This window comes from Rhinatrema bivittatum, chromosome 2 (assembly GCF_901001135.1).
Source record: "Rhinatrema bivittatum chromosome 2, aRhiBiv1.1, whole genome shotgun sequence".
In the NCBI taxonomy this organism is placed as follows: domain Eukaryota; kingdom Metazoa; phylum Chordata; class Amphibia; order Gymnophiona; family Rhinatrematidae; genus Rhinatrema; species Rhinatrema bivittatum.
This window is the reverse complement of record NC_042616.1, coordinates 198,178,659-198,198,012: the sequence shown is the minus strand read 5'-3', so window position 1 is coordinate 198,198,012 and position 19,354 is coordinate 198,178,659. Positions and strand designations below refer to the sequence as shown.

The 19,354-nt window shown below is 45.3% G+C and overlaps 1 protein-coding gene across 1 annotated transcript in view; it reads right to left on the bottom strand.

Moving 5' to 3' along the window:
* Positions 1 to 19,354, bottom strand: part of TSPAN13 (tetraspanin 13) — a 100,005-nt gene that overhangs the window by 17,830 nt on the left and 62,821 nt on the right. The window contains exon 4 of the mRNA XM_029589030.1: positions 8,852 to 8,962. Coding sequence (XP_029444890.1) covers positions 8,852 to 8,962 — 111 coding nt within the window. The remainder of the gene's footprint in view (positions 1 to 8,851; positions 8,963 to 19,354) is intronic.

Below are 19,354 nucleotides of genomic sequence, written 5' to 3'. Positions count from 1 at the left end.
CTTCATAGGCAGCTTTAACTGCAGGTCCTAAAGATATAGGAGCTCCATAACATTATCAGGCTCAGGCCTATAGGGGTCTCTCTATATGTATTAATAGGGTCTCACCACTGATCTCATTGTGCTTAAAGTCACAAGGCACCAATTTCTTTAGGAAACAAAAAACTTCCCATCCTAATGACAGAGCTACAAATACTGGATATCATGTAAGGGAAAAAAGAAAGATTTGTTCACACTGTACTCTGGTGTGGAGGAAAATAATTAGTCCTCTGATCCAGCTGAAAGTGTGTGTGAGTGTGTGTGTAGGGGGAGGTTCTCTTTGCTCTGGAATGTCAGTACAAAGGAATAAGCAAACATTTTCCCAAATTACAGGGTTGCATGGATTTCAGTGATCAGATGTCAGCAAATCCAGCTCCCAAAGAGGGTCAATGTCACTACATAGATCAGCCTAAATGCAAGTCATACCAAAGCACTGTAGGCAGCTTGACAGAAGAAAACAGCAAAGACTTCCACCCCAGAACACGGAGTTAGAGATAGAGCAGGAAAAAAAAAACGACAATTCCTACTGTCCTGTATGAAAAAGGACTCAATCTGGTCTTTTCCCTAGGAAAGGCAGAATGAGTTTTGATCTCTGACAGGAATAGGTATTAATTTGATTTTTTATGATCACAACCTCTGTTAAGGTTTGTTGGCTTGTATCTCAGTACACTCTTACATAAGGCACCTATGGTGTGTTATACTTAATGTGCTCTCGCTTTTGCTTATTTATTTTTTTTTATTTTTTTTTGCTGTTTCCTATTACTGACGGGAGCAGGAAGGGATTAAGAGGGTTTGGGCTTTTTCCTTAGCACTTTCTGTAATGAGAGAAGGGGTGAGTTTGCCTTGGAAGTTTTTTGAATTAGCTTTGAGAATTTCTACAAAGGTAATAAATGTTTTATGCAGGTAGTACTTTCTATTGGGCTCTTAATAAGGAACTTTGGTTCTTAGGCAGACAAGTGGTTACTGGATTTCTCAACATTACTGTTTCTGGATACAAACGGAGAATACTTTTGAGTGCCCCATTTACCAAAAGACTGGCTGTATGGATAAGCGATGGGGGACAGGTGACATTTTGTGCATTTTTCTAAATGAAAAAGGCTTAAAATTCTCCTTCAAAGCCAGTCCAATTACTTAGGGAATTAACAAAATTGAAGTTGGTCTATTTCATTTAGGTCATCCATTTTTTAAAAAGTGATTTTTGTTTTAAATTTAAGAGTATATATAAAGTCATTCTTCATCAATGATAGTTTAAAAAAAAAAAAAAAAGAATGGATTTAAGTACTATTCTCTAATAGCAGAAAAAATTTGACTGGAAGATACACTATATAATTAGAAGAAAGCTGGAGGGTAAACAGATTAGTCTGGTTTCTATTTATGCTCCCAGAGCTAATCAGGTGAAATGTATTGTATAATGTGTTAACTGATCTTTTTCAGTGAGATCTGAATTCTTGGGAGGAGATTTTAATCTGGCTATCAATGTGCACTTTATTTAATTTCATTCATTACATGCGGAACAAAGGAATGCTCACAGCAAGTTACAATTAAAACACATTGGAAACATAATAAATTTAAATTTAAAACACACACAAAATTAAAAGCAAAAATAAAGTCAGTCAAATCCTCACAGAAAAGGGACAGTTTCTAGGACACACACACGAGTGAATATGGACTGATGAATGCGTGCTGAGATATGAACCCCAAGGTCAGAGTTTTGTTTTTTTAATATATGCTTCAACTACATAATTCCTATTTTAGAACTGATGTGTTTGTGGGAAAAGATATTCCCTTTGGGGTAGATTTTAAATACTTGCGCGATCGCGTACTTTTGTTCGCGCACCAGGCACGAACAAAAGTACGCTGGATTTTATAAGATACGCGCGTAGCCGCGCGTATCTTATAAAATCCGGAGTCGGTGCGCGCAAGGGGGTACACATTTGTGCAACCCGTGCGCGCGCTGAGCCCAGTGCGAGCTGCCTGTTCCCTCCGAGGCCGCTCCAATTTCGAAGCGGCCTCGGAGGGAACTTTCCTTCACCCTCCCCCCACCTTCCCCTCCCTAACCACCCCCCGCCCCTATCTAAACCCCCCCTACCTTTGTCGGCAAAGTTACGCCTGCTGAAAGCAGGCGTAACTTTGCGCGTGTCGGCCGGCAGCCCCACTCCATCCTCCGGTCCCGGGGGCTGGTCCGGAGGCCTCGACCACGCCCCTGGGCCGGCACCACGCACCCGGGCCCGCCCCCGAAATGCCGCATCGTTTTGGGAACACCCCTGGACACACCCCCTCCCGCCCCTTTTTGAAAGCCTTGGGACTTATGCGCGCCGGCGGCCTATGCAAAATAGGCGGGCCGGTGCGCGAGGGCCCTGCGCGCGTAAATCCGGAAGGATTTACGCGCGCGGGCCTTTTAAAATCCGCCCCTTTGTGCAATCTGCTGAGTGGGAAAAGATATTCCCTTTGTGCAATCTGCTGAAGGAACTATCACTTGGTCTAGTCACAGGCCAGTTGTTTGTCCTCGGGGATGCAGTCTGATCAGCAGCAGAAGTGGTACTTTAGTGACTGTTTGCTCAAGCAACATGTGTGGAAAGTAATAGAGCTACTGAAGATTTCTATTTCACGTTAATATTAAATATGTTTCTCCTGGAGTTTTGTGGGATGCTGCAAAATCTGTCTTTAGAGACTTTCTAACCAGCCTAATTTTCTTTTTTTTTTTTTTAATGTGTATTTCGCCTTTCGTGAAACTTCAAAACCAGAAAACTTACAATCTAAGGGCCTAATTTATCAAAGTTTTTCCCCATAGACAGAGAATGGGAGAAAAGCCTTGGTGAATCAGGCAGTAAGTTTGTACCAAAGGCAATGGTGGGTAAAGTGACTTACCCAAGGCCACAAGGCATGGCTGTGGGATTTGAAGCCTGGCTTCCCTGGTTCTCAGCCCGCAGTTTCAACTACTAGGCTATACCTCCCACCCCAGATTCCACTAAAAAGAAACACATTGGTAGACTGGAGTGCATGCTTAATTCCGAATGGATTAGAATTGATGCAGATTTTAAGACAATAAAATTCTAAGTTTTTGAAGAATGTAACTATATATAAACGAGCTTTGCTGAACTCCAAAATTAAAGTAGGAGATAATACCTCGTTTGCTACACCTAACACTATGATAAGAGTAACAAGACAGATAAGTTCTTGTCCCACAGACATTTTTTTTCTGTCTTTTATGTTTGTTAAATTTAAAGTTAACTTAAGTTTATTTTAATATCTTTAGGTATAAGGATATTAGTAATATTGATATGTTACTATGTAATTTTATTCATAATTTTATAATTTTATTTATTTTTACTATCACTTTATGAAAGTTTAGTATTTATTATTTTTATGCTCAATGTTGTAAACCGTTTTTGTTCAAATTTATTTGCTAAAGAAGGTATATAAAAAGTCTTAAATAAATTTTAAAAATATGCGAGCCTCCAGGGCTGGGGGGCTCACTCTCAGGAGTTAGTAGTACAAGGGTGAAGGAATACGGCAGAGCAGCAGTGGGACATCAACAGACTGGAGGCACAAGTGTTTCAGTTGGCGTGCCTGTGGTTCACAGAGTGGCTAAAGGCTTGGGCGATCCTAATAATGTCCGACAATGCGACGACAGAGGCTTACATCAATCAGTGTGAAACCAAAAGTCAACAGGTGTCAGAGGAGAGAGATGCACTCATGGTGTGACTGTTCTAAATATCAAAATCAAAGAACATATAAAAAGACATGGTTTAATGGAACAAAGTCAGCATGGCTTTACCCAAGGCAAGTCTTGCCTCACAAATCTGCTTCACTTTTTTGAAGGGGTTAATAAACATTTAGATAAAGGTGAACCGGTAGATGTAGTATACTTGGATTTTCTAGGAAAAGTAAAAAGTCATGGGATAGGTGGCGATGTCCTTTCGTGGATTGCAAACTAGCTAAAAGACAGGAAACAGAGAGTAGGATTAAATGGACAATTTTCTCAGTGGAAGGGAGTGGGCAGTGGAGTGCATCAGGGATCTGTATTGGGACCCTTACTTTTCAATATATTTATAAATGATCTGGAAAGAAATACGACAAGAGAGATAATCAAATTTGCAGATGACTCAAAATTGTTCAGAGTAGTTAAATCACAAGCAGATTGTGATAAACTGCAGGAAGACCTTGTGAGACTGCTAAATTGGGCATCAAAATGGCAGATGAAATTTAATGTGGATAAGTGCAAGGTGATGCATATAGGGAAAAATAACCCATGCTATAGTTACACAATGTTAGGTTCCATATTAGGTGCTACAACCCAAGAAAGATCTAGGCATCATAGTGGATAACACATTGAAGTCGGTTCAGTGTGCTGCGGCAGTCAAAAAAGCAAACAGAATGTTGGGAATTATTAGAAAGGGAATGGTGAATAAAACGGAAAATGTCATTGCCTCTGTATCGCTCCATGGTGAGACCGCACTTTGAATACTGTGTACAATTCTGGTCGCCGCATCTCAAAAAAGATATAATTCTGATGGAGAAGGTACAGAGAAGGGCTACCAAAATAATAAGGGGAATGGAACAGCTCCCCTATGAGGAAAGACTAAAGAGGTTAGGACTTTTCAGCTTGGAGAAGATGGCTGAGGGGGGATAGGATAGAGGTGTTTAAAATCATGAGAGGTCTAGAACGGGTAGATGTGAATCGGTTTTTTACTCTTTCGGATAATAGAAAGACTAGGGGGCACTCCATGAAGTTAGCATGTGGCACATTTAAAACTGATGGGAGAAAGTTCTTTTTTACTCAATGCACAATTAAACTCTGGAATTTGTTGCCAGAGGATGTGATTAGTGCAGTTAGTATAGCTGTGTTTAAAAAAGGATTGGATAAGTTCTTGGAGGAGAAGTCCATTACCTGCTATTAAGTTGACTTAGAAAATAGCCACTGCTATTACTAGCAACGGTAACATGGAATAGACTTAGCTTTTGGGTACTTGCCAGGTTCTTATGGCCTGGATTGGCCCACTGTTGGAAATAGGATGCTGGACTTGATGGACCTTGGTCTGACCCAGTATGGCATGTTCTTATGAATAAAAATCATTATAAGCACAGCATAATAAAACAAGGAAAACTGCCTGGTCTCTTAATCAGTGGTTCTGAATGCAACCAATCCGGCGTTATCAGGGAAATTCTCTTCCTGAGATGGTTCATCTGTAATCACAGTCCAACTGGGATCTCACCTCTAATGGGAGGAGCAGCCTTACCACATAGTTCAGCAACTGCGGACTCCATTGGGAGAGCAAAGCATGCTGAAGAGGGCACATATATGCCCTCACCCAGGGAACCACTTCTGATGCGGCAGCCATCAACCTCAGGACCTGCAGATAAGACCGCAGGGTTCCACAGGGATTGAACTCACAGCATCAACATGGGGATCCACGACTCCGGCAGGAAAACTCTGTCCTGCCTTGTACTGAATCAAACCCAGAGATACTCCAGGGTCTGAGACGGCTGCAAATTGCTCTTGGCCAGGTTCGCCACCCAGCCTAGTTCCTGTAGCAAGGAAATCGCCCTGCGGGAACCGTGCAGTCTCTCTTCCAAGGTCTTGGAAGAATCAACTAACCTCTTGTGGAGCATTCGCCGCTACCACCATCATGACTATAGGAAAGGTCCTGGGCACCGGGGCTAGCCCAAAAGGCAAGGCCTGAAACTGGTAATGACAATCCAGGATAGTAAATCAGAGGAATAGCTGATGCTCCCAACGGCTGGGAATATGCATACATGCCTTGGTCAGATCCAGAGACATGAGGTACCCCCCTGTTTGAACTGCCATGAGTGCACAGTTTCCAGCCTAAAATGCGAGACTGGTAAATAATCGGCCATTGCTCTTGAGATCCAATATGGGCCAAAACGACCCTTCCTACTTAGGCAAGACAAAATAAATGGAATAGCAGCCCACAGTTTGCTGCGATTCGGGAACGGGAATTACTGCTTTCAGGTCAACAGCAGTTATATTGTCGCTTTCACTTCTACCCTCTTCTGAGGGGAACTGCATGGAGAAACTATGAAAGCATCCAGAGCAATGTGAAAAAAGTCTAGAGCATACCCATCCCAAATCACTTTGAGAACTCATTGATCCGAAGTAATCTGGACCCACCTGTGATAAAAACGGGATAGCTGACCACCTATCTCCTGCACCAACAGGTGACCCCCGCAAACCTTCAATGGGTAGTCTGAGGGGTTCCACCTCCAGAGCCCACATCCTTTCGAGGTCCTTGGGGGCGAAAGGACTGAGGTCTGCAGAAAGGACAAGGCCTCTGGGAAGAACCTCCCCTATAAAGGCAGAAAATGTTGGTAGTCTTGAGAGTAGCCACTTGCCTGAAAAGATCGGGCAATGGTTTTCTTGTCCTCTGGCAATCGAGGGACCTGGGTCTCTCCCCATTTACTTGCCATTTTTTCCAATTCACTGCCAAAGAAAAGCGAGTCCTTGGAAGGTCAGCTTGGTAAGATTGGTCTTTGAAATAGTATCCACCAACCAGTTGCACAGCCACAGCTGCTACCTAGCCACAGTAACTGAAGCAGCTCCTCTGGTGGCTATGTGAACCAAGTCACAGCCCATATCAGCTAAGGCAGCGCCCCCTAGTTCTACCATAGGTCCAAGATCAGACCCGGCACCACTGGGTTCTTGACAAAGGCACAAGATATTCCAAGCTACAAAGGTGCAACAAGAAGCAATTTGCAAGTTCATTGTCACTGCCTCATAGTCTTGCTTTAGGATAGCCTCAGTGCTCCTATCCAGAGCATCCTTCAGTGCTGCATCTCTCTCTACCTGGATGGTAGTATGTTTCATGACAGACTCACCGAGGAATCCACCCTAGGGAAACACAGCTGCTCTCTGGCCTGCAGATCCAAGGAATATAAACCCAACAAGATGTGTCCTTCTTTAAAAGATGCCTCTGGCCCACTTCATTCCAGATCAATTAACTCCTGATAAGCAGCACAAATAGAAAGAACTTAAGCTTCTTCACCATGGGCACCTTGGTTGTAAGCATGCAGATCGGTAAAGGCTCACGCCTAGATTACCCATGCGTAGAAGCCACGCCCAAAATGGACGCATAAAAAATGTACATCCAAGTACATGTGCCTAGGCTGCTCATCCAACTGGATTCCCAAACTGGACGAACAGTACCAGCACTAAGAAAGGCACCTAAGCTGGATGAAGTGGCAAGAACGGACGTACAAATGGATGTGCAGTCTACCATGTGCCAAAATGGGAGAAGCCTGGAAGCGGAGCCTAGTCAAATGGCTGCTCAACCTGTGCCTGCATTATCTCCTCACCTCACAGAACTCCCCAGAGACATGAATGGGACAGCAGAACACTGAGGAAACAAAACCTCTCTCCTGCTTTCTTCCTCATTATCACTGTTTAATTAAAAAAAAAAAGTACAAAAAAAACCACAAAAAAAAAAAACACTTACCTGAGCTCAGCCCTCCCTGTCGAGCCTCTCTTGGTCTGCAACCTCTAATTAAAAATTAGGTCCATGCCACTCAAAGCTATCAGACCGAAGGTCCTCTGATTGAGGGACCACATGGTATCACCTCAGGAGGCAAGTGGTGCTATATAGACATCTCGTCTTTTCGATATCTGCTTTCCAACTTTTTTCTTCCTTTTTTTTTTTTTTTTTACCTCACAGGCAATACCCAAAAGAGAAATGCATGCCTATCATTTGCTGGAGATGGAGAATACTGGTGGGCTGATGTCGAGGAGGGACTGTATGACCATGACATCAGTTTTTACTCAGTCTCCATCTGCTGGCAAAGGTGCATAATTCACTCATGGGGATTAATCTGCCCGAACATTGAGGAATTCCTTTTTAAATTAATAAGTTTGCATTCCTTGATCCTTTGCATTTAGAGACATTTATAACTTTCAGAGTATAGAGCTGAGATTGGAGTCTTTATTTGGAAGGATTCATAGGCTTAATAGATTTGAAATTATGCTCTCTACCTCTTAAGGGCATTTTCTTTCAGTTATGTATTTCTTGAAGTAATATACTTCCCAATAGTGTTATGTGGACTAAGTATTCTTTGTTTCACTGTTACTAAATGAAAACTTGAAGATAATGGGGGTTTTTTTGTTTTGGTTTTTTATTGCAAGGTCAGTACCATGGAATTTGTTGCCTGAGCAGCTCAAACTCTAACTGTATAAAATCTTATTTTACTTCAATGCTCTTAACTCAGAGGCATGGCACAAGCTTTTAAATATAAGGTTCGGGTGATTACCTTTTCCTATTTCTAAGATTGAAATGTTTTATTTATAAGCAGGAGGCATCACATTGGTTTTGCAAAACAAGGTAACCAGAGATAGTTTTCTCCTATTACTACTGGAATAGCAACCAGCTCTTGTCATTTATTTTTATTTAATAAGTGTATGTCTCTTTGGATTGTTTTCTCTCTTAAATGCTTATAAATTTTATGAATGTTTCTTTTGTAAACCGCTTCGAACCGTGACTAGGTGGTAGAGACATTTTTTAAATAACGATTAAAACTTTGGGTTAGGTGACTTACCTTCACTTGTATGATTTTATAATGTCCCTGCACTTTAAAATGTGCTTTCCTTAAGCTTGGATATCACTGGTCTTGTTATACCTGCTTGTCTTTTCTTTTTTGCTTAAATTCAGTTAAATTTACATGATTTTAAAAGATACGGTGAATCATCTTAACATGCGGTGCATTAAACCCAACATGGCCATCCAGCATCAAAAGGTGAGAACTGATTCCTGAATAAATGAAAATAAAATTCATAGTGGTTATAGTGTTACATGAACAATCTACTTACAGCTCGGCAGGTTTGGTTTTCATGGGTCAGGAATCCACAACAGTTTAGACTTCGTTCAATATCCAGTTTAGCAGAATCGGTGTGATTCCATCCAACTTCTAGAAGATGACGCTAGAGTAGGCAAATACATATGTACCATAGATAAGAATAGTTAACTGACTACAACTTTCTGCACACAACTGAACTCCTTGAAAATCATGAATTGGAGAAATTACTTACCTGATAATTTCTTTTTCCTTACTGTAGAAAGATGGACTCAGGACTAGTGAGTTAATGCTCCCCTGCCAGTATATGGAGACTGAGCAAGCTGACGTCACAATACATATAAACCTGCAGGAACCCCAGTCTGCCAGTATTTTTCTTCAAAAGCAACTGTGGACAGACTAGCAAAAACTTGATTAAAAACAGATAACCAGAACTGTACTCAATCAACCATAAACACTGAACTCACATAAGAATCTAGGTACCCCAAGCTAGGGACTGGATGAACACTTACCAGTAATCGCTTGGGACCCAGAGCCCCACAGGAAAAGAAAGTTTGCTTACTGTAAACAGTGTTTTCCGTAGATATCAGGGTTAATTAGCCACGCTGCCTGGGAACGTCTCTGGTCCTCTAGGTGGCGGAGCTCCTCAAAGCATACAGATTTCAGCTCTGTGTACGTCTTCTCCCACGTGGCTCCCAGCTTGCCTCAGTCTGTTAGCCAAGCTTGTACTGCATGGTTAGGAGACTGTCCGGGGAGGCAGGCGGGTTAGCATGGCTAATTCACCCTGCTATCTATGGAAAACACTGTTTACGGAAAGCAAACTTGCTTTTTTCCCCTACAGATAAACAGGCTGAATTAGCCAAGCTGCTTGAGAGTCCCTAGCTGGAAGATTGAGCGCCGCATGGTTTCTGGAAGTGGTGCGCCATCCATTCCGGTTCTTGTAGGAGGTACGCTCAACATGGTATTCCGTTGTGGGCAGTCTCTTTAGTTGTTCCTGCCAGAAGGATGGCTCAACCCACCACAGTGTCTGCAGCTGCCTGCTGGTTGAGGTAGTAGCATGAAGTGAAAGTATGCAGCGATGACTACGTGGCGGCTTTGCACATGTCCTGGATAGGCACCTCACTTAGGTGGGTGATTGGAGGCTGCCATTTCTCTGACTTGGTGGGCCTTTGGTGAGGTAGACAGGGTTTCTGCTCTTTTGTTGTAACAGAACAGAATGCATTGGGAGATCCATGATGATAGGGTTCTCCTGGAGACAGGGAGTCCGGGGGCATTCGGGTTAAAAGGAGACAGAGTTGGGAGGCCCTGGACTCCCCATGCATGCACCATTTGTAGTATGCTAAGGCACGTTTCCAATCCAACGTGTGAAGCCATCTTTCCATTTTGGATTTGGGTGGCTTCAGTAAGAAGGTCAGTAAGATGATTGTCTAAGTTGGAATGCAGATACCACTTTGGGGAGGAAGGAGGAGCTCTTAATGTCACCTCATCATGGTGAAACTCCAGGTATGGTGAATAGTGGACCAACGCTTGTAGTTTACTGACCCTCCTTGCTGAGGTGAGGGCGATCAGGAAGAGGACTTTCCAGGAGAGGTACCTCATGTGACTGCTGTCCAGAGGTTCGAAAAGCGGGTGCATCAACAGTTCTAGGATTAAGTTGAGATCCCACAGATCTGGTGGCTTCTGAACTGGTGGGCGCAGCCGTAGAATGCCCCTCATAAATCTAGAGATGAGCGGGTGGCATGACACCGGGGAGCCATCATGAGGAAGATAGTAGGCTGCAATAGCACTAACATGTACTCTGACAGATGCCGTTGCCAGTCCCGCCTGATATATATAGATTGGAGGTATTCCAGCAGACTTTCTGGAGGGCAGGAAAACGGGTCCACTCTGTGCTCTCCACACCACTTTGAGTATCTGATCCACTTGGCTTGATAGTTTTTCCTGGTGGAGTACTTCCCTGAGGACACCAGTACATCTTGAATTAATAGTGGTAAGTTTAGGTATGTCAATACTGTCCCTTTCAATCTCCACACTGTTAGATGGAGAGAGGAGTGCATGGGGTGAAGTAGGGAACCTGAATCCTGAGATGATAGATTCTGAGCGTGCCCGAGGGGCACCGGTTGCCTGGTTGATAGGCAGAGTAGGCGGGCATACCACGGTTGCCAGGGCCACGAGAATGAAATTGGCTTTGTCTTTGATGCACTTCTGGATGGTCCTCAATATCAGCGGAATGAGGGGGAAGGCATATAGCAGTCCTTCCGTCCACAGGATAAGGAAAGCATTCTGTGCTAGGCGGTGCTTGCTTGGGTAGATGGAGCAGAACACAGGCACTTTCCTGTTGTTCTCTGTGGCAAAGAGATCTATGGAGGGGTGGCCCCACATTTGAAAGAGGCTGTCTGCCATCTCCTGAGTTCCCATTCGCGGGGATGGAAAATACTGCTGAGTCTGTCTGCTCTTGAGTTTCCTATCCTGGGGAGATAAGTCATTTGGAGTGGGTTGGACTCTCATTCCTCCCATTCCAAGGTGTGTACGGCTTCTCGGCAAAGCCTCCATGAACCGGATCCCCCTTCCTTGTTTATGTAAAACATCGCCACCTGGTTGTCTGTGTGGACCATGACTGTCCTTCCCCGTAGGATGTCCCTGAATGTGTGCAAGGTGTACCTGATCGCTCGCAGCTCCAACAGGTTTATTTGCTGTGTTCTCTCCCATTCTGACCATCAGCCTTAGGTTTGAAACTGATCTATGTAGGCACTCCAGCCTTTGCTCGAGGCGTCTGTGGTCAGGGTGACCCGATGAGCCGGTTGTCGAAAGGGCATTCCCATGAACAGTGTCGTAGGGTGCAGCCACCACCGGAGTTCCTTTTTCATGCTTGTGGTCACCTTGACTTGTGAGAGGAGGTGCAGATGCTGCGTCAACCATGTTTTCAGGCCCCACTGTAGTCGGCGCATATGTGACAACACATATACCGATGCTGCCATGTGTCCAAGGATGGTCAATACTTGCTGGGCCGGGGTATATATGGCCACCAGCAGTTGTGTAGCCAGGGTCCTCAAAACATGCCCCGTGGGCTCTGGTGGGGATGCCTTGCCTACTTTCTTATCTATTACTGTCCCAATAAATAGAAAAGTTTGGGTTGGTTGTAGGTTGGACTTTTCGTAGTTAACCAGCAACCCCAGTTCTTCTAGGCATCGGATGGTAATTTGTAGGCTGCGTTGCAGGGAGGATGGGTCCCGGGGAACTAGCAGCCAGTCGTTGAGGTAGCTGTATTCCCTGTTTCCTGAGGTGGGCTACCACCACTGCCAGGCACTTGGTAAAGACTCTCAGGGACAATGAAAGTACTTTGTACTGGAAATGGCATTTGTTGACCTGGAAACAAAGGCACTGACAAAAGGTACAGTGGATGGTGATATGGGCATGCATCTCCTTTAACTCTAGCGTGCTCATCCAGTTGTTGGACTGTAAAAAGGGTAGGATGGATTTGAGGGAGTCATCTTGAACTTCTCCTTGCAAATGAATCTGTTGAGTATCCATAGATCCAGGATGGGGCGAAGGCCTCCCAAGTTCTTGGGGATGAGGAAGTATGGGGAATAAAATTCCTGATTCTGCAAGGAGACAGGGAGCTGGCAGATGCAGAGCTGTTGAAGTAGTCTGGAGCCTTCCTCCTTGATGGCATTCCCGTTGTGCTCTCCGTCCCCCTGTAGCCGCTTGAGATGCAGGAGGATCGGTGTTTTGAAATTCAGGGTGTAGCCCTCCTTGATGATCTGAAATACCCAACAGTCAGTCATAATTTTCTCCCAGGACTGATGAAAATGGGAGAGAGTCTCCCTCCAACTGTTAACGGTGGAGATAGTTTGAGTATTCCCCTGCTGGGGTTTGGAGTTGGTTGGTTCTGCGGGTCCACACGGCTGGTGCGAGTTGCATTGTCGACCACGGCTTTGTGCTTGCTGTGGTTGCAGTCCCCTGGGTGGTTGGTAAGGCTGTGGGTGAAAGGAGGGGTAAGATCTGCCCGTGCACGATTGAGCATGTGTTCTACGGGGGGGCAGCACAATATCTTCTTACGGACGATTGTTCTCTCTGTGAAGTGAGGGACTGCACCACATTTTATTTTATTTAGTTCAGCCACTGTCTCCCATAGCTCATCTCCAAAAAGGTTGTCCGGGAGACAGGGGAGGTCGGCGAGTTTCTCATGAACATCTTCCCTGACAGTGCTCGCCTGCTGCAATAGCTCCCGCAGAGATTCTGGCTGAGGTATCAAACGCCTCATAAATGGTGCAGAGCAAATGGCATAGGCCTTCCTCCATTGCGTACAGCTGGGCCGGTGGGTTGCTAGCGCTAGCCACTATGGGCTTCAGGGATTGAAGACCCTCGTACAAGTACTTGGTCATATAAAACTAGTATTGCTGTATTTTGGTATCCAGCATCACAGCCTGGAAAGAACATCTTCCGAAGCTGCCCAAGTACTTGCTGTCCATTCCTGGAGGGGTATTGGAGTGCAGCTGTGATTTCTTCGCCCTCTTCATGGCCGATTCCACCACAATGGAAGCATGGGGGAAACAGACTGTGCTACAGAAGGGCGATGCACGCATCCGGAACTTCAAGTCTGTTTTGCGGGATGTTGCTGGTCCCAACAGGGGGAGCTGCCATGCTCTGGTTATTAAATCATCCAGGTCCGCATGCAAGGGCAATGCCTTTGATCTGCATGTGTCTCAAAAATTTTAAGTATCCCCAGGACGTTCACCATGGGTCCAGCACCTTCCTAGTTTCTACATTAAGGACATTCTCCACAAACTTGGAGTAAGATATGTCCTCTGGCAGGGAGATAGGTCAAGGCTGATCCTCCAGAGGGTCGGAGAGGTAACCCATCGAGGATCCAGGTGATGTAGAGGATGACTCATATACGGAAGCTTCCTGAGGTGCATCTCGAGAGGGGCTGTCCCTGCCTGTGCTGCTGTTCCAACAATGACAGAAACTGTGTCAGTATTTGCGAAATTTGAGTCATCGCCTGAGAGACCAGGGTTCCCTGTGGTCTAGGGGAGGGTTCCCTTGGAGGCCCTCTCAGAGGCAATGCCACCAATAGACACGCTGCTTCTCATACCAGGCCTCAAAAACTCTCCAAACCCACACATAAGCCAAGGAAGCGGAAAACTTGCGAGTGTGGAGAAAGGTGGCAATTACCGCAGAGGAATAGCCACGCTTTAACAGGCGAGCCCTCTCCAGGGCCAAACAGTAAGAAAGAAGAAAGAACAGAGTCGGATCCTCATGAAGAACCTTTCCTGCTGTAACAGTATTGTGCGGTGGAAGGCGAAGGGGGGGGGGGGGGGGTCTCCACCAGGAGTCTTCGCAAATCTGCATACTACGGATGCCTGGGCCAGTCCGGTGCCACCAGGACTATTAGCCCCATGTGGCCTTCGATCTTGCGAATTATCCTGCCCAGCAAGGGCCACGGAGGAAAGGCATAAAGCAATCTGTCTTCTGGCCAGACCTTATGAGAGCATCTATTCCCAGGGACCACGGATCTCTCTTGTGATGGTAGAAGTGAGGAACCTTTGCATTTTGAGAAGTTGCCAGCAGGTCTAGGAACGGAAGACCTAGCGATCCTCAATCAGCTGAAATGCCTCAGCTGACAACAACCACTCTCCTGGGTCCAGACCGTGCTAAGAAAGTCCACTCTTACGATGTCTTTTCATGAAATGTGAAAGGCCAAGATTATCTGCAGTCAGTTGTCCAAATATGGGTGCACCAGGATCCCTTTGTTTTTCGCAAGGTTGCTGCTACTACCATCATAACCTTGGAAAATATTCTGGGAGCGGTGGCTAGACCAAAGGGCAGCACCCGAAACTGATGATGCCCCCCAACAGCACAAAGCATAAAAGCGTTGGTGTTCCAATTAGATGAGAATATGAAGATAAGCCTCTGACAGATCCAAGGTCGTCAGAAATTCCCCCAGCTGCACCACCATTATCATAGAGCTTAATGTTTCCATGTGAAAATGAGTCACCTTCAAATGATGGTTGACTCTCTTGAAATCCAGGATGGGACGAAAGGAGCCCTCCTTCTTGGGCACAACAAAATAAATGGAATATCACCCCATACTTTGAGACATGGGCACCGGAACCACAGTGCTCAGCCTGAGGATACTTTGAAGTATGAACTCCACTGCCCCCTTCTTCTGTAGAGAGTGGCAAGGGGACATCATACACGTCCCGAGGAATACTGCGAAATTCTAGTGAATATTCATCTCATATGACCTCCAGGACCCATGGTCCAACGTGAACTTGACCCACCTCTGATAAAAAAAAAAAAAAAAAAAAAAAAAGACATCCCCCTTTCTCTTGTTCTGAAAGGTCTGGGAAACTCAGGAAGGTCTGCCACCCAAGCTCACTCCTCTCTTGGGCTTTTGGGAACGAAAGGCCTGAGACCTACCAAAAGGCAGAGTCCACTGAAAGGTTATCCCTCTGTATGGTCAAAACCACCTGGAACCCTGGAGATGATCCCTCATACCAAAGGGGCACCGTAACTGCTTCTTGTCCTCTGGCAACTGAGGAACGGAGACTCACCTACTTACTGGCCAGTGTCTCTAACTCGTTCCCAAACAAGAGCGAGCCTTGAAAGGGCATCTTGGTAAAATTAGCTTTGGAGGCTGCATCAGCTGACCAATTTCACAACCAGAGTTGACACCTGGCCATCACTAAAGCCACTCCACAGCCTGCATCTGCTAAAAAGGCGGCGGCAGCAGGTTCCATAACTGCTCTTGAATTCCCTCCAGACTCATCAACCTCCTGAGAGAGAAGCAGACAAGATCTCACCACTAGGGCACAACAGGAGGCAATCTGTAAATTCATCGCCACTGCCTCAAAGGCTAGCTTAAGAATAGCCTCAATCCTTCTATTATGTACATCCTTCAAGGCAGCTCCTCCCTCTACGGGGATAGTCGTCCGCTTAGACACAGCACATACCAGTACATCCACTTTGGGAAAACGCAAACGCTCTCTCTCATAACTGGATCCAGGTTCTATAGGCCTTCCAATATCTGACCCCCTTTAAAGTTTGCTCCTGGGGCATCCCTTTCCAGATCAATCAATTCTTGAATGTCATCCATCACAGGGAAAAAAAACAAGAGGTTTTACATAAGGAAACCAAAATGGGGTTCTTACTCTGTTCAGACATAGCATCCATACCAGGGACACCCAGCTGTTTCAAGATCTGGGAAATCAGGACCGGCGGTTCATCTCTATGAAAGAACCACAACATGATTCGATACAGTTCCAGTCATGGAGGAATTTCTCCATCTTCCAGGGAATCAGGATCAACCTAGTCATCTGTGCCATCCTGATTCTTGTCAGAAACACCCGCAGGGAGCAGAGGCGAGCTCTGGAGCTTAAGCATAGGACTGGAAGAGGGAGGAGCCACCGGATGAGTGTCAAACTGAACAGGAATGGGGGAAGCAGATTACTGCACCTGAAGAAAAGCTTGTAAGCCTTGAAAAAGTTCCACCCAAGAAAAATCAGGCAGGTCCATACCAAGCCCAGAAGGAACTGAAGCTGGTCCCACAAAACTGCCCTCACCTGAGGAGCCAGTCAAAAGAGAAACAAGATTTGTTGCCGCCCCCCCCCCCCCCCCGTCAAGGTCATAACCAACCCATCATCAGAATGGGAGGAGTCAGGCTTGGCAAAATGCAAGGAAGACAACTCTCCCTGAGCATCTGAGCAGCGCTGACAGGTTAGAAGCTAGGTGAGCCTGAGAAGCCTTAATATGACAGGTAACACAAATAGGAAGACACTTAGGCTTCTTACTTATGGACGCCATAGTGGTGGGTAAATGCGCATCTGAATGGTTTGCACTCATAAGGGGAATGTGCGGCAAGCATGAACAGTGTAAAATTTGTACACGTAAAAAGTGCACCCAAAAAACGAGCACACAACGCATGCACAGAGCCGATGCACTGCGCAAACAAATGGCCTGTAGAGGGCAGCAGAGCATGCACAGGAGCACATGAAAAACGATGCCAGGGCCTACCACAGGGCATGCAAGAAAAAAGCCTAAGCGTGGAGCTTAGCCCACCAGGGACCAGTCAACTCACCAGGCTGCCCAGTTCCCCAACAGGAGCAGGAACTAATGTCCATATGGCGCGCCGAACACTGAGACCTAAGGAAGTCTCCTGAAACCCCTCTGTCTCTGATTCAAAGATACATTTTTTTTAACCTTACCTGAGCTCAGCAATTACCAGCTGAGTATAGATACTGTCTCCGGTTGTGTGGGGAGAAGAGGGCATCTGCTGTTACCACCGCACTCAGTCTCCTGCACCCATTGCCTTTCAGCTGAACTAGCAGCTAAGTCCATGCTGGGAAACCTAGCTACCAGACCAAGGCGCACAGCTCTGAGGGACCACAGAAATCATCTCAGCAGTTCTCAACTAGGGGAGGGACCTTTAGGTATCACCGCAGGACAGCAGGGCTCTTTTTTCTTTAATTTAGAATTTCAAATGTCTCCTTCCAAAAAGCTTGAAGCAATCCCCATAGGGAGATGTAAGTCCACCATCTGCTGGAGACGGAGAATACTAGCAGGTTGGGGTCACTGCAGGTTTTATATACTGTGATGTCAGCTTGCTCCATCTCCATCTGCTGGCAGGTGAGCATAAGCCCACTGGTCCCCAGTCCATCTGTCTACACGCTAGGAAATACCAGGATTTTGTTTTGGGGTTGGGGAGCAGGAAGGAGGAGAGAATTTTTGTATAAGAGCATATAGATATACTTAATAGCTGCACTGCTTCATGGGAAAGAAAGCACATAAGGTTAAACCCATAGCATGACAACACAGTAGCTACTCTCATTGGAGTAGCACAGGTCTCATCCTCTCAGTGTAGTCTGTAAAGTTTCTCCATCTCCACTGTATCTATCCAGTAGAGGCAAACATTTGATATTTCACTTTTTTTTCTCCCAAAAAAGACCTCAAAGAAGATTTCAATCAAAAGGATAATCTAGCAGGTATATAATCAAGCACACCAGTGTTAATAGAGTATGTTCAAGGGCAGTGTGCAGTGTGTAGCTATCATACAGAAGGTTCCAGGCACAGCTGATATTTCTGCCTCATCTGAGGGAAGGCCTGCTGTACACATTTTCTATGCACAGACTCACTGCATAAAAGTGTGTGTACAGATTAGCACCATCATGCAAATCCCAATGCAGAGAGGTGCTCTGGAATTCAACTCAAAGGCGGAGTAAAGTTTCCAAGGCTGTTAGCTTGTGAAAAAAAGCAGGAGCTCTGGTGACAAGACCTGCAGTCAGGATTTTATGTGCAGAAAATATGATTTATGCACAAAAAATGTTCTGTGCTAAAAATGGGTATACATGCATAAATCATTTTCTGTGCAGAAAACACGATTTGTTCACATAAACCATGGTTTATGTGTACTTATTCACTTCTTTTGGGGTTGTTTGCATTTTTAACTTCCGATGCATTAGCATACTTACTGCATCAGAGGCAAAAAAAAAAAAATTATTTTGCATGTACATGAAACCATGTACTGAATTTCAGCACATACTTTAAACACCCAGCTTATTGCATCAGCCTCATAGCAATATGTGTAGGATCACACATGGTCTCCAGTAGCACTGCATGTAATACTGATTCCCAAGTTTAGTGCGTCAAGTTACAGGGAGTACATGTGGCATACACAGCAAATAGGGAAATCTGGGAGATGGTCCTAGTTTTTAACTCTTCTCATGCAGGGTTCTGGGACTAGTACTTTTGCTCTGTCACAAAATGCAAAACAAATCTTAAAATGCAGACAATTAAAAAGCCCTGATCACTTGAAGTAAATGGGTAATTCTGCACATCTTCCTAATCAAATACCATCAAGTCTTAAAGGCAATCAGGCCGATACAGTACGGTGCGCTCAGGCTGAGCGCACCATTAGCCCCCATCTGGATGCGCGTTTGACATGCTATTATTACCCCTCTATACAGTAAGGGGTAATAGCGCGAGGAAAACGCTGGTCCAACCCCCCAAACACTAATAGTGCCCGCAACATGCAAATGCACGTTGATGGGCCTATTAGTTATTCCCGCGCCATACAGAAAGTAAAATGTGCAGCCAAGCCGCACATTTTACTCTCAGAAATTAACACCTGCCCAAAGGCAGGAGTTAATTTCGGCTGGCACCAGGAAAGTGTACAGAAAAGCAGAAAAAACTGCTTTTCTGTACACCTTCCAACTTAATATCATAGCAATATTAAGTCAGAAGCCCCAAAAATTAAAAAAAAATAACTAAATAAAAATAAGCACGCGGCTCGCGGGTTGGAAGACGGATGCTCAATTTTGCCGGCGTCCGTTTTCCGAACCCATGGCTGTCAGCGGGTTCGACAACTGCCACCGGTAAAATTAAGTGTCGGCTGTCAAAACCACTGACAGCCGCCACTTGTCAATAAGGAGGCACTAGGGATGCATTAGTGTCCCTAGCACCTACTTATTACCACGGGCCCTCATTTGAATACAAAATTGCACGCCCAGGAGAGTGGCCT